General features: G+C 35.9%; 4 protein-coding genes across 5 annotated transcripts in view; all 4 read left to right on the forward strand.

Annotated features, from left to right (window-relative positions):
- Positions 1-308: 308 nt before the first annotated feature.
- spict (magnesium transporter spict) lies at positions 309-3,005 on the forward strand. The gene is made up of 7 exons (XM_031989374.2): positions 309-491; positions 564-727; positions 811-933; positions 1,008-1,150; positions 1,213-1,986; positions 2,794-2,862; positions 2,926-3,005. Exons 2-5 carry the CDS (start codon positions 628-630, stop codon positions 1,945-1,947), a joined length of 1,101 nt encoding a protein of 366 aa, XP_031845234.1. The 5' UTR covers positions 309-491; positions 564-627; the 3' UTR covers positions 1,948-1,986; positions 2,794-2,862; positions 2,926-3,005.
- On the forward strand, positions 2,491-3,414 carry cni (protein cornichon). The gene is made up of 4 exons (XM_031989377.2): positions 2,491-2,652; positions 2,794-2,862; positions 2,926-3,182; positions 3,255-3,414. The coding sequence occupies exons 1-4, from the start codon at positions 2,563-2,565 to the stop codon at positions 3,277-3,279; spliced, it is 441 nt and encodes a 146-aa protein (XP_031845237.1). The 5' UTR covers positions 2,491-2,562; the 3' UTR covers positions 3,280-3,414.
- A 459-nt stretch (positions 3,415-3,873) lies between these two features.
- On the forward strand, positions 3,874-7,347 carry beta-PheRS (phenylalanine--tRNA ligase beta subunit). The gene is made up of 12 exons (XM_031989362.2): positions 3,874-4,232; positions 4,452-4,536; positions 4,675-4,730; positions 4,802-4,956; positions 5,138-5,207; positions 5,317-5,583; positions 5,655-5,834; positions 5,921-6,301; positions 6,392-6,472; positions 6,559-6,651; positions 6,717-6,996; positions 7,111-7,347. Exons 2-12 carry the CDS (start codon positions 4,479-4,481, stop codon positions 7,260-7,262), a joined length of 1,773 nt encoding a protein of 590 aa, XP_031845222.1. The 5' UTR covers positions 3,874-4,232; positions 4,452-4,478; the 3' UTR covers positions 7,263-7,347.
- A 479-nt stretch (positions 7,348-7,826) lies between these two features.
- mask (multiple ankyrin repeats single KH domain) overlaps positions 7,827-12,966 on the forward strand; it is an 18,687-nt gene continuing 13,547 nt past the window's right edge. For both annotated transcript variants that reach the window (XM_076370538.1, XM_076370539.1), the window contains exons 1-4: positions 7,827-8,190; positions 11,456-11,902; positions 12,455-12,602; positions 12,746-12,966. The exon at positions 12,746-12,966 is cut by the window's right edge and continues 60 nt beyond it. In XM_076370538.1, coding sequence (XP_076226653.1) covers positions 7,987-8,190; positions 11,456-11,902; positions 12,455-12,602; positions 12,746-12,966 — 1,020 coding nt within the window. In that variant the 5' untranslated portion in view covers positions 7,827-7,986. The remainder of the gene's footprint in view (positions 8,191-11,455; positions 11,903-12,454; positions 12,603-12,745) is intronic.

Genomic DNA, 12,966 nt, shown 5'->3' on the forward strand with positions numbered 1-12,966 from the left:
ATATTAATAAGAGTATTGTCTTTGCTAATTTCACATTCGTGCGGCTCTTTTAACGTCTCATTCCTATCTTTATTGTTTCATGGTGTAATTCAGCAGCCTTCAAAGAAAAATACATAATATATAATAATAAATAATTATTAATAAATAACGAATAGCGTTAATAAACAGCGTTGCACAGAAGTTGATCTCTGGAAGGAATGCGGATCTAATCGATCAGTTTTTATCCGTTCTAATATCATTTGCAATTCTAATTTACTATTTATCAATGCGATTACACGTAACTGTAATCAATTAAAACTATAAACACGATACATCGAGAGACTTGTGCTCCTCTGGTCTCTCTGGCTTGTGTAACGGCCTCGGAGCTTATCTCGTGTGCAAGTTGCACGATGAACATATCGTGTGGTTAATAGTCGATAAGTCAATGAAAATGAAGACGAAATAACCCCTAAATTCCCGATTGTCTCGTTAAGCCTCCCAAATTTCGCGAAGTAAAAAGAATAATCCTACATTGTTTCGATATACTATAGCAGTATCATAATATTTTACATTTGCAATTGCAGGAAAATAAGTTGCACTTTAACTTTCAACTTTAAGCGTTAGCCTGAAAATTGATAATATCGAAAAATGAGTAGTTCAACAGAAATTGTGGTTGATTCAAAATTATATGATAAAACAGATTTTTACATAGGTTTAGGACTCGTAATTAGTTCCAGCGTTTTTATAGGTTAGTGAGATCATTACATTTCCAACAAATAAGAAACATGAGGATGTTTATTATGATTTTGTTATATTTCGATGATTACATAGGAGCTAGTTTTATTATAAAAAAGAAAGCATTAATTCATCTTCAAAGACGCGGTGCAGTGCGAGCTTCGTCCGGAGGATTTGGATATCTAAGAGAATGGATGTGGTGGGCTGGTCTCCTGTCAAGTAAGTGGAAAATGATTCCCTAGTATAATTGCATGAAAAGAGATATTTCATAAGAATGTGTTCTCGTGTTAAAGTGGGAGTAGGTGAAGCAGCCAATTTTGCTGCATATGCTTTTGCACCAGCTTCTTTGGTTACGCCTTTAGGAGCACTCAGTGTTCTAATATCTGCAGCATTAGCGTCAAAGTATTTAAATGAAAAGCTCAATTTGCTCGGAAAGGTAACACACGATATCATAGAATATTCATTGTATAAAGATACATGTAAGTATTTTTCTTTCAGATCGGTTGTTTTTTATGCATCTTAGGTTCTACGATGCTCGTAATCCATTGTCCCAAAGAAGATGAAATTATTACATTAAAGGAATTAGTAGATAGAGTAAAAGATCCAGGTTATAGTATCTATATTTTAATTGTAACACTATACAGCTTTCTAACAATTTTTTATTTTGGACCTCTTTATGGAAATCAAAATATTATCGTATATATTTCTTTGTGTTCATCCGTTGGTTCGCTAACTGTTATGAGCTGTAAAGGATTAGGGCTAGCTTTAAAAGAAACTATTACTGGATTTAGTAATGGATTCACAAACTGGTTAACATGGGTCTTTCTATTTAGTCTAATACTTTGCATTAGCGTGCAAATGAATTATTTGAATAGATCGTTAGATTTATTTGAAACTACGATGGTTACACCAATTTACTATGTATTCTTTACAACATTAGTAATAATTGCATCTGCCATATTATTTAGAGAATGGGAAAATATGAAAAGTGAAGACATTTTGGGTTGTTTCTGTGGTTTCTTCACTGTTATAATTGCAATATTTTTATTAAATGGATTTAAAGAATTGGACATACACTATGGTAATATTAAGCACATGTTATTGCCTGAAAGAGAGTTACTCTTAAGTAACAACACCCAGTGGAACAATACTGATGAAGAAACGTTAACAACAAGATTAGACACGGAATTGGAACACACATATGGCGCTCAAACTTTAACAAGAACTATATAATTATTTATTTTCATGTATTTATTACACACTGTTATAAAGGTAACAATTCATTTTTAATACAATATACTTACAGATAGAGCTCTATTTAGTATTAACTGAAATTTATTAATTTATACTACATGTTAAATTATTCTTTACTATGCATTATTTTTATTTGTTTAAACGTACAAGTTACGAACGCGTGCACCCCCCCCCCCCCACATTCGCGCGCGCACACTATTTGACATATATTCTTCGTTTGCACATTTTTTTCATTTCAATGAATTCCAACAATGAAAGGTACAGTAGTGGAAGGAAAGTGAAACGTTTAAAAATTTCTTCGAGTACAACACTATTTTATATCTTTCTCGTACAATAAAAAAAATAAATACCTGTATGTATTTTTTATAGTGAATAGAAAGTAAAGAATACAATTCGTCGATGTATGCATGATCATCGTTAAATTAGATTTATATTACTCATAGAATAATCACGATGTTATTAGAAAAAACTAACAGAACAAACCACGTAACATAACAAATCATTTTACTGTATGTACGTCGACTCATAATCAAATATTTGATCCTTGTATCAACCGATTTAGCGAGCATCGAATCATGTGGTATTGTGTCTTGCATGGTCATAATGGCGTTCAGTTTAGCCGCTTTTTCATATATCGTGGCATTAATCGTAGATGCTTTTCTAATATTTTTTGCAATATTTCACGTACGTGTTATTTGTAATTAACAACAATTAGTTGTTTTATGTAAAACGTTAGATAGAAATGTGTATACGATTAATATGAATTATTCCTAACCTCGCGTTTCCTACTTATCATAATTACTACACTGATTGTATATATTTCAGGTGATTACATTCGACGAATTAAAAACTGGATACAAAAATCCGATCGAGCAATGTAACAGTTTAAATCCGGTAAGGTTGAACATTTCGATAATATTCAAACCAAAGTTATGATATTACATATTTATATTTCAGTTAGTTATTCCAGAATACAGTTTGCACATTCTGATCAATGTTTTATTTTTAATAAGTGGACAATGGTTTTCATTGCTTCTTAATATTCCATTAATTGATTACCATTTATGGAGATATTATCATAGACCTGTGATGTCTAAGCCAGGCTTATACGATCCCACTACTATTTTGAATGCGCAAGTTCTTACTGCTCACCAAAGAGAAGGATGGATTAAACTTGCATTTTATGTCTTATCATTTTTTTATTATTTATACGGGTAAGTTCCTGACTTTGTAGTCTAAACAAATGTATAAAACTTGAATAAATTACAGGTAGTTTCTTTTTTCAGCATGATTAGTTCGTTGATTCAATGAGAAAGCAATATTTTTCTTTCAATACGTTGAATTATAATTCTCTATCTGTGGTGTAACGTGGTTTTTAGACACAAATTGTTTGTACAGATAAACTTATTATGTCACAATTTCATAAAATAAAGCTTAATACCAGAATATTATTTGCTGTTCTTCCGATTATGTTTAATTGTAACGATAACAGACTTCTCGCTTTTAATATATACAGTGTACTTAGTTTTACTTTACTAACGAAATTATGGAGAGTTTGACAAAAATACTTGTTGCATCGTTTAAAAAGAAGAAACGGCCAAAGTATTGTCTCTACTCGACTTCAGGGGCTCGATGAGCCAATTTAATTGTTAACCAAATGATAAACAAGAATTCGAAACAAGACTCGTTGATGCGTCGTGACTTGATTTTTGACGGATCACGAAACATTTAAAAATCTAGTTTACGCATTAATCGAAAGAGTTTCATTTACGAAGAATACATATGTGAGGAATCGCTATAAATAATATAGTCAAGCTTTATAGGGGAATAAGTAAGAAAAAGATATTAATTGAAAAATTTGGGAATGATTGTTCTAAATTCTAGTCCAAAGGTGTCTCTATGCGGTACGCCCGCAGACACTCTAGTAACACTCTCCTCACGAAAGGTTACCCTCTCTATACTTTCTTTTACTTGTGAGAATCGAACACTCCATAGACTGCTTGTACACTTATTATATACGCAGCTCGGGCAGCTACTAAAGTACAGGTATAAGTGGGGGAATACTGTTTTCGAGTTACTAGCGCGAGGGGAATAAGTTAGATAGCGCTGGTGTGTAGTTATAAATTATAACATTGAATGTTACGATATAAGAGAGAGTTCTCGTTTCGCTTAGTGTTTCTTGGATTGTAAAACGATATCCGATATTGCATACGAGGTACCGATATTTAGTACTGAAAGTTAATCATCTTTCTTGTCAATAATCTGTAAGTATTTATATCTAAGTAGTATATATCTAACTAACATGTACTTAAGAATATGTATTTAATAGAGAATTTCGATGCACTTGTATGCATTAAACGAATGAATATAACTCTAACCTCAACTTGTATCGTTTACCAAAATATTTTTCTAAATTATTTTTCTAAATAATTTAATATATTTGTTTATCAAGTCCTATATCAATTGATTGTATTATTCTGCAGGGAGAAGTACTGTGCGTAATATAAGACATGCCGACGATTAATGTTAAACGTGACTTACTATTCAAGACACTTGGTAAAAAGTATTGTAAGCATCCGATAGATTTTACAATATCAAATACTTCAATATGTATTAATATACTTGTATTCTGTTAGAATAAATGAATATCTTTTTCCTATTATTTTCGTTTATTAATATTAATTGAATTTGACAACATCGTTTCAGCTGACAAGGAGTTTGAAGATTTGTGCTTCAAATTTGGCTTAGAATTGGATGAAGTGGTATGTATCTTTTTCATTGACTAATATTTTTAGGGAGTATATAACATTGTTAATTAACTTTCAACGTTTAGACGACGGAAAAGCAAATCATAATGAAGGAAAAAGGTTTAGATCAAACTACAGAAGGGTCGGAGGAAATTGTATATAAAATTGATATACCGGCAAATAGATATGATTTATTATGTATGGAAGGTTTAACGCTCGGACTGCTGATATTTTTAAATAAGTATGTATCATTGATATATCATAATTTATAATTGCAGAGTATGCGTATTTCATTACTTTTGAATCTATATACGTTCTTCGAATTATATTTAATCGATTAAATATGTTAAAGAAATTAAATTACAAAATCATTATTATTGTTATGTTATATATATTGTATACCTCTAAATATTTTTACGTAGGATCGATATTCCACGATACGTGGTCACATTTCCAAATACAGGGATGCAAAGAATATCTATGACAAACGAGGTACATAAAATTATGTTGGAACTTTGAAGCTTTATCGATTGTTGAAGTATATAAATAATTATAAAAACTAATGCATTAGCATACCGTTCAATTCGCTTTTATATTTTAGTGTTTAAAAGTTAGGGGACACATTGTTGCAGCTGTTTTGCGCGATTTTACGTTTACCGAGGATTCTTATAATAGCTTTATAGACCTTCAAGATAAATTGCATCAAAACATAGGAAGAAAACGAACTTTGGTGTCGATCGGTACTCACGATTTAGATACAGTTAAGGGCCCTTTCGTATACGATGCGAAACCACCGACAAGTATTCGTTTTAAACCTCTTAATCAAACGAGAGAGTATACAGGGGAAGAAATAATGAGTTTGTATGATGTGAGTAACCCAGAATATTAATGTACGTGTTATTTTATTCGGAGAAACAGCTTTTAAAATAGGTCTTTTAGAATCATGCACAATTAAAACAATACCTACACATTATAAAAGAGAGTCCAGTTTATCCTGTAGTGCAAGACAGTAATGGAATCGTATTATCTCTTCCACCTATTATCAATGGAGATCACTCGAAAATCACGCTGAACACTAAAAATATATTCATAGAATGTACAGCAACAGATCTTACAAAGGTAAAAGTAAACAATAGTATTCGATCGTCGAAAAGAATGTCGAAGAATATTATTAAAAAAAGAATGTTTGTTATGTGTACTTGCAGGCAAGAATAGTATTGGATACTATAGTTTGTGCATTCAGCCAATATTGCAAAACGAAGTACACGGTAGAAGCAGTAGAAGTTGTATACCCTAATAACGAAGTGTTTCATCAGCCTGATTTGAAATATCGAACCGAGGAAATCAATTGTGAGACAGCGATGAATTACATTGGCGTGAGGCAAACGTCAAAAGAAGTGGCTAATCTGTTGTCTAAGATGTCATTGAAAAGCTCAGCTACAGAGAATAATAAATTATACGTAGAAGTGCCTCCTACAAGACACGATGTAATGCACGTATGCGATATTTACGAAGATATCGCTATAGCGTATGGGTATAATAACATTGAAAAAACTATACCACGTTTTTCAACGATCGCTGAAGAGGTTCGGACAAACATTATCATGTTCTTAATCAGTTAAAGAGCAAAGAAACTCGAGGATAATCTTTCGTGTCTGCTTTCATTGAAAATTTAGTTTCCACTTAACAAGTTGTCCGATCAATTACGCGTGGAATTATCTTGCGCGGGGTTCACAGAAGCACTGACTTTCTCATTGGTATGAAATCTATTGAGTAAAATAAGTAAATAATATATTTAATAATATATTTAATAATAGGGCATTCAATTACCTTTTTATTGCAGTGTTCTCGGGAAGATATAGCTGATAAGTTGGGCCATAAATTGTCAAACATACCAGCGATACATATATCGAATCCAAAAACGTTAGAATTTCAGGTAAATCAATCTTATCGATAATAAAGTGTCTGTTCAGCGATTTCTAGTAAACGAGGACGTTATAGGTAGCGCGTACCACTTTATTGCCAGGATTATTGAAAACACTTGCCGCTAATAAAAATATGCCGCTTCCTCAAAAGCTGTTTGAAGTCTCAGATATTGTATTGAAGGATAGTACCATGGAAGTAGGCGCACGTAATAATCGACATTTGTGTGCCGTGTATTGCAACAAGTCGGACGGTTTTGAAATAATTCATGGTTTGTTAGACAGAGTGTTACAAGTATTGGAAATACCATGGAGCGTCAATGAAAACGACAATGGGTATTGGCTTCGTACGGTGAATGGTAAATGAAAATATCGAGAAACAATTACTTGCTCAAACTACTTGCGCTACAATAGAAAATTATGTTTTCTTTGAATTGATCTCGGATGTGATTTAATAAACTGTTCTATTTCAGATCCTACATATTTCCCCCATCGGTGCGCAGAAATTGTATCTTGTGGAAAAGTAATCGGAAAAATGGGCGTCCTACATCCAGATGTAATCTCAAAGTTTGACTTAAATATGCCCTGTTCTGTACTAGAAATCGATATCGAGTCATTTTTGTGAAGGCGAAAACTCGTTTATTATGTAACAAATACGTGAATGAATGTTATAAATATTTTGATGAATAAACGGATATATGTGTTTTGTATACTATCGATTTGTAGCGAAAATGTGAATAGTTCTCGACGGCCTTCCATCGATGTATCTGAAAATAAATACAACAACTTTTTACAATACAAATCAAATAATGGGTAAACTGCTTAATAATTCTGTGTGCGTTTATGTCCTTAAAAAGCTGAAAGCAAACAAAAGAGAATGGAAAATGTTTTAAATTTGTATTAATTTGTTCGCAAGTAGTAAAGACGAGTAAGCGAGCGAGCTAGTTCGATAATAATTATTTCTTAATTAGTTGGAAAAACGGTTGAAAAGAAAAATAGAAAGGAAAAGAGAAATTCTCGTTGTTTCTTTAAAGGGAGAAAGAAATCGGTTATACGCGGTTCAGTTTAAGCGTAAAATCCATGATACGATGTGGTTTCGGTTCGAGTATAGTTTAAAATTTCCCGCTCTAGGAGTCGAAAGATGGCTCGTCGAATCGCATGAAATCATATAGACGGACGAAGAGGCATCTGGGAGTTTCGGAGTCGGCCATAGTAGAAATGGCGGGTGTTAGCTTACGTGAATGACGGCGATCGTGCTCGAGATTATTATTGAAAAGCAAGTGTTCTGTGTGTGTTTTGCGACACGGAAACGATACCTTAGTATCATATGATTCATCTGGAAGGTAAAGATGCAGAATGTAGCACAAGGAACGACCTCGGATAGTCAGAAGCACGAAAAATCAGCAAGCGTTCACCACGACATTGGAAAGACGTCGTCGACTCCCCAGTCTTCGAACTCCAGTCCTACGAAGTCAGAGACCGAGACCTTCTCCGAGTTGCAGCCACGCTTTATGGCAGACTCGTCAGAGAGTGAGGAGGACAGTGTTTCAGAGGTAAACTGATTCGAAAAAGCATGCCACGTCGTGGATAAGATATTGCTGCGATGAGAGGTTGAACGTACGCATGTACGCACCTATACGCACCATCACGCACACGCACACCCACGAATTCGTTCGTCGCTTCTGTCGTCCGTCCCGTCCAGTCACCACCCTCCCCCTCCCCGCCGTTCCCTCCCGTCCCTTGCCTTCCATTCCCTTCCCTTCCCTTCCCTTCCCTTCCCTTCCCTTCCCTTCTCTTCCCTTCCCTTCCATTGCCTATCTTGCTGTTCCATTCGCTCGTTCCGTTCTTCTTCTTTCTTATACGTACGTCCCCTGCTCGCTCTTTCTTGCATTCTGTGTGGGATATTGTATTGGGATAAGTAGGTATCTGTGTATATACATATGTACATGAAATTCAATGTGTGTATACATGTGTCATCGCGTAGGGGCAGATTTTTGCTCATTAAATTTTCATCAAATTTCTTATTTCTTTCCGATCGAATTTTCGCCACTTCATTACGAAATACGATACAGTGGTGCAGTTACTTGCACGCAATTGTCAAATAGTTTGTTGGATCTTAATATGATTTATTTCAGTGTTCGTGCTTACGAGAATGGAACGATTACGATTGAAATTTTTACACGAACGTTCAAATTAAACCGAGTAAATAAACATCGATGAAAACCATGTCGAGATAACGGACAATAGAGGAGTAAACGCGTTGGAAACGTTTAAAAATCAAAGTAAAATCGCTCGTCACTCGATAATCGCCGTATTCTCGTTAAGCGAATGTAACCGCATTAAATAAAGAAATATCGTGCGTGCGTGCGTGCGTGCGTGCGTGCGCGTGTGTGTTTTTAAATCGCGATATTGAAATTTCACGTCGGCCTAGAGGATTAGCGATCGTTTATGGTAGTCGCACCATCGAATATTTCTGCTCGATTATAGGAGACACTATAGTCGGATATTTCGATCGTGTACAGGGAATCGGAAAGTAATTTACGTAGATTATATAATAAGAATGTTTGTGTTACTAGGTAATGAAGTATCGTCGGTACAACTACCGTGTGTACCCACGTTATAGTTGGAAAGAATAATGTCCTGGTTCTTTGAATATCTTTGAATACCTTTAAATATCTTTGAATATCTTTAAATATCTTTAGATATCTTTAAATATCTTTAAATGTCCGTTGTCTTCGACACGAATAGGCTTCCGAATGATTTGTTCTTCGGTGGAACGGCGAATCGGTTGATTTGTCAATATTATTTCGTATCGAATGGAACAAGATTCTTTATTCCGAGTATACGATAGAGAGAATTGACGCGTGTGGTGGTAGAGTGTGTTGTATGTAGTTTCGTATACCCACTGATTGAACACGTATGTATAAGCGTTGGGTAAAGAACTCTGGTTACCTGCACTGCATAACCAAGCGCGTGCGCATGCACGTGTACGCCTGTGTACACGTATATGTTTAAAGAAGCGAGCATTTATGTATCCCCCCACAAGCGAACGGGCGAGCGCGCGAGCTCGCTATTGTAGCACGCGTACGCATTAAAATTAATACTTTTCCTGTGCGTGTAGTAAACTATCGGTACGTGGTAGACTCGATAGCGTGTATCTCCGCGCGTGTACGTGTCGCGTAGTGGCTTGATTTGCTCGAAAGTACTGCTGCTGGCCAGTGCTTGGATTTTCTGTGTGGCATACATATGCGTTGGTGCGTTCGCGTGCGTCGCGTCGTGCGCTCGTAGTCGTAGCGGTGCGCTCTTGTGGTCGTGCGCCGTAAGCGCCGTACGTCGCGGTTGCGTGCGTGTGTGCGTGCGCGCGCGCGAGAGAGTATTTTACGTCCGCTTGCACTACGTTGTGCGCCACCCAGCGGAGTTCTCCTCGGCCGCGTTTCTCGTGTATTCGTGCAAGTTCGTGAGCCCTGCTTGCTGCTCGGTCGTCTTTACTTACCTTCTCTAGACGTTGATAGGTGTATTTCTACCTTTATCCCAACTACTAGCTCTTTCTGTAGTACTGTCAACGAGCTGTTCCAGCTCTATCCTTGCCACTGTCTCTCTACCGGTTGCTCGGCTTTCCCGAGTCGCTCGTGTTCGTGGCGTGGAAATTGTCGAGAGCAGAGCCACCATATTATTCTATATTCTACCAGCAGCGGTTGTACTAAGCTGTAGTTTTTCTCGACGATTTTTTTCGTGCGAGCAGTCGTATTAATTAGTACGTGTTTTCGCGAACAAAGGATACGCAATTTCTTTTAACTTCGGATCGAGGAAACAAATGAAACGTGTACGTACAGACGCAGAGTGTAGCAAGGAAGTGTCAGTTTCGTCCTTTTTGGAATGGCTGCATATTGTTCTTATGTCTCCGTAGTCACTGGCAAGCGGTTCTAGTCGTTTAAAGAAGATACGATACTTTCACCTCTCTTCTGATTTGCGTTTATGTCTCATCGGTTTCCATTCGTCGCGCGAGAGGATATGACCTCTACGCGAGATGTACGTACGATCATTTGGATTATCTGAAATTTTTACGTTACCTACCTTAAGAATTCGTTACAGATTTATCCGTGAACGCATTACGATTCATATATTTCGCATATTCTCTTTAAATTACACTACTTCCGACTCCTCTACGCTGTGTTCGTTCTTTGTTCCTCTTGCGATGCACGATTCGAATATTTTACAACTAGTAGTGTAATTTCTGTCGGTGTATTCTCTCTTTTGCATTTTAACATTTTACCCTCCAAAGTAACCTCAATTTCTAGCTGATCCTTACGATTACGCCGTTTCGAGTATCTCAATATTATTCCTTGATATTTCTTGCATTTATTATTCGCCAGAATTGAAATAGTAGTGACTCAGCGATTCAGCAGTTAATTTTTATGACTCTCTTGCATATTTTGTACGAAACGTAAATAAACGAATGGGGTTCCATCGTCTATGACTAGAATTTTCAAACTTGCATGCGTTTTAATCAATTACGGTAACACCTTTATAGAAAAGTGAAAGTAGCTAAATTTTACAAATTATTTCAATTCAAACATCTCTAATATTTTCAACTTCTAGAAAATCGACCGAACAAAATGTAAAAATAGAGTATTTGGCACATATCGTTCTAGTTTCTTTTATTTTCTTCAAACTATATATCGCTATCTTTTACTCTACTATCCTTTCTACCTATTCGAATCATATCCGTATTCGCTAGTACAATTAATATAATTATGTTATGTTACGTTACGTCATAATGTCAATTTTCTAGACAAAGTATTATGTTGTGGTTTACAGGTGGAGTGTTTTGCAATTGATCAGGTTGAATTAGACGAAGGCCATCATTTAGAGTCATCCAAGTTTTTATTGCCTCCTGAAGATCCAGAGCGATCCGTGGATCCTGAAACTCAGGCACGGTTAGAAGCTTTACTGGAAGCAGCTGGTATTGGCAAGTTGTCGTCGTCAGGCGATGGAAAGCACTTGGCTGACCACGAAGTGCTCCGTCGCTTAACATCGAGTGTTTCTTGTGCATTAGATGAAGCAGCAGCTGCATTAACTCGAATGCGCAGCGATAATCCACGCACACAAAACGAAAAACGCTCTCTAGTAGAGGCTTGCACAGACGGAGACGTTGGTACTGTCAGGAAGTTATTAACGGAAGGACGCAGTGTACACGAGACTACAGAGGAGGGAGAGAGTTTGCTCTCTCTCGCCTGCTCAGCTGGTTACTACGAACTTGCTCAGGTTGGAATTGTGTTCATGCTTTGGTTTCCTTTTTGATACTCATAAGGGGGTTCTATATTCGTACCACGCGTATAGATTAGATTTGGAAAAGTTCAATGATATGATACAACGAATGTACGTACAAATGATCGAATCTTTTGGAAATATTGCGCGTGTTGCATAAATAGTTTCATTAACTCTCCTGGCATAATCGAACATTTTCGTCTGCATTCTTCTTACATTATTTCAAACATCTATGAAATGCCATTGTAAACGTAAATGTAAACGTAAATCTAAGCCTATTTTTATCTTAACAAGGATTGCATTTCAATCTTAACAAGAAAAGATACTTCTATTAATTAAAGTTTTTATCAAAATTGTATTATTCTTCATTTGTATACTGCATTCTTTGTACATCTATTGTTCTTTTATAGAGAGATTTTTATGTTATTTTACTTTCTTTTCGTTTACTTTCTTCAACTTAATGTTATTACACTTTGCTCACTTTGGTTCAAATCAGTACTGTTGGGGACAAAATGATTTTATTTCATGAACAATTTATTTTACAATCAGGTACTTTTGGCAATGAATGCAAACGTAGAAGATCGTGGCATAAAAGGGGACTGTACCCCTTTGATGGAAGCTGCCAGTGCAGGGCATGTGGATGTTGTAAGCTTGCTTATTGCTCATGGAGCTGATGTTAATTCTCAATCTACTTCAGGTATGGAACATCCAAATGAAATTTATAGATTAGAATTCATAGATAATATTTACTATATTACATTATTTCCAACATACTTATATCATTTCAACTTGTACCTATAAGTTAATACGCAAAAGTGAAGTAGCATTTTATGACTTTAGGTAATACTGCCCTTATGTATGGCTGTGCGGGTGGCCATGAAGAGGTAGTCAGAGTACTATTAGAAGCAGGTGCCAATGTAGAGGATCACAATGAGAATGGTCACACACCGTTAATGGAAGCAGCCAGTGCTGGACATGTTCCAGTAGCCAAGATTTTGCTACAACATGGCGCCGGAATTAATACTCATTCCAATGAATTTAAAGAATCAGCGCTCACACTG

Source organism: Nomia melanderi, chromosome 9, assembly GCF_051020985.1.
Source record: "Nomia melanderi isolate GNS246 chromosome 9, iyNomMela1, whole genome shotgun sequence".
Classification (NCBI taxonomy): domain Eukaryota; kingdom Metazoa; phylum Arthropoda; class Insecta; order Hymenoptera; family Halictidae; genus Nomia; species Nomia melanderi.

Bases quoted from the DNA above. Each gene is read 5' to 3' on its own strand.
- spict (XM_031989374.2), top strand. From the start codon at position 628: ATGAGTAGTTCAACAGAAATTGTGGTTGATTCAAAATTATATGATAAA. The intron at 728-810 runs GTTAGTGAGATC...ATGATTACATAG, and splicing joins TAGTTCCAGCGTTTTTATAG to GAGCTAGTTTTATTATAAAA. The intron at 1,151-1,212 runs GTAACACACGAT...TTTTTCTTTCAG, and splicing joins AGCTCAATTTGCTCGGAAAG to ATCGGTTGTTTTTTATGCAT.
- beta-PheRS (XM_031989362.2), top strand. From the start codon at position 4,479: ATGCCGACGATTAATGTTAAACGTGACTTACTATTCAAGACACTTGGT. The intron at 4,957-5,137 runs GTATGTATCATT...ATTTTTACGTAG, and splicing joins CTGCTGATATTTTTAAATAA to GATCGATATTCCACGATACG. The intron at 5,584-5,654 runs GTGAGTAACCCA...TAGGTCTTTTAG, and splicing joins AAATAATGAGTTTGTATGAT to AATCATGCACAATTAAAACA.
- cni (XM_031989377.2), top strand. From the start codon at position 2,563: ATGGTCATAATGGCGTTCAGTTTAGCCGCTTTTTCATATATCGTGGCA. The intron at 2,653-2,793 runs GTACGTGTTATT...TATATATTTCAG, and splicing joins TATTTTTTGCAATATTTCAC to GTGATTACATTCGACGAATT. The intron at 3,183-3,254 runs GTAAGTTCCTGA...TTCTTTTTTCAG, and splicing joins TTTTTTTATTATTTATACGG to CATGATTAGTTCGTTGATTC.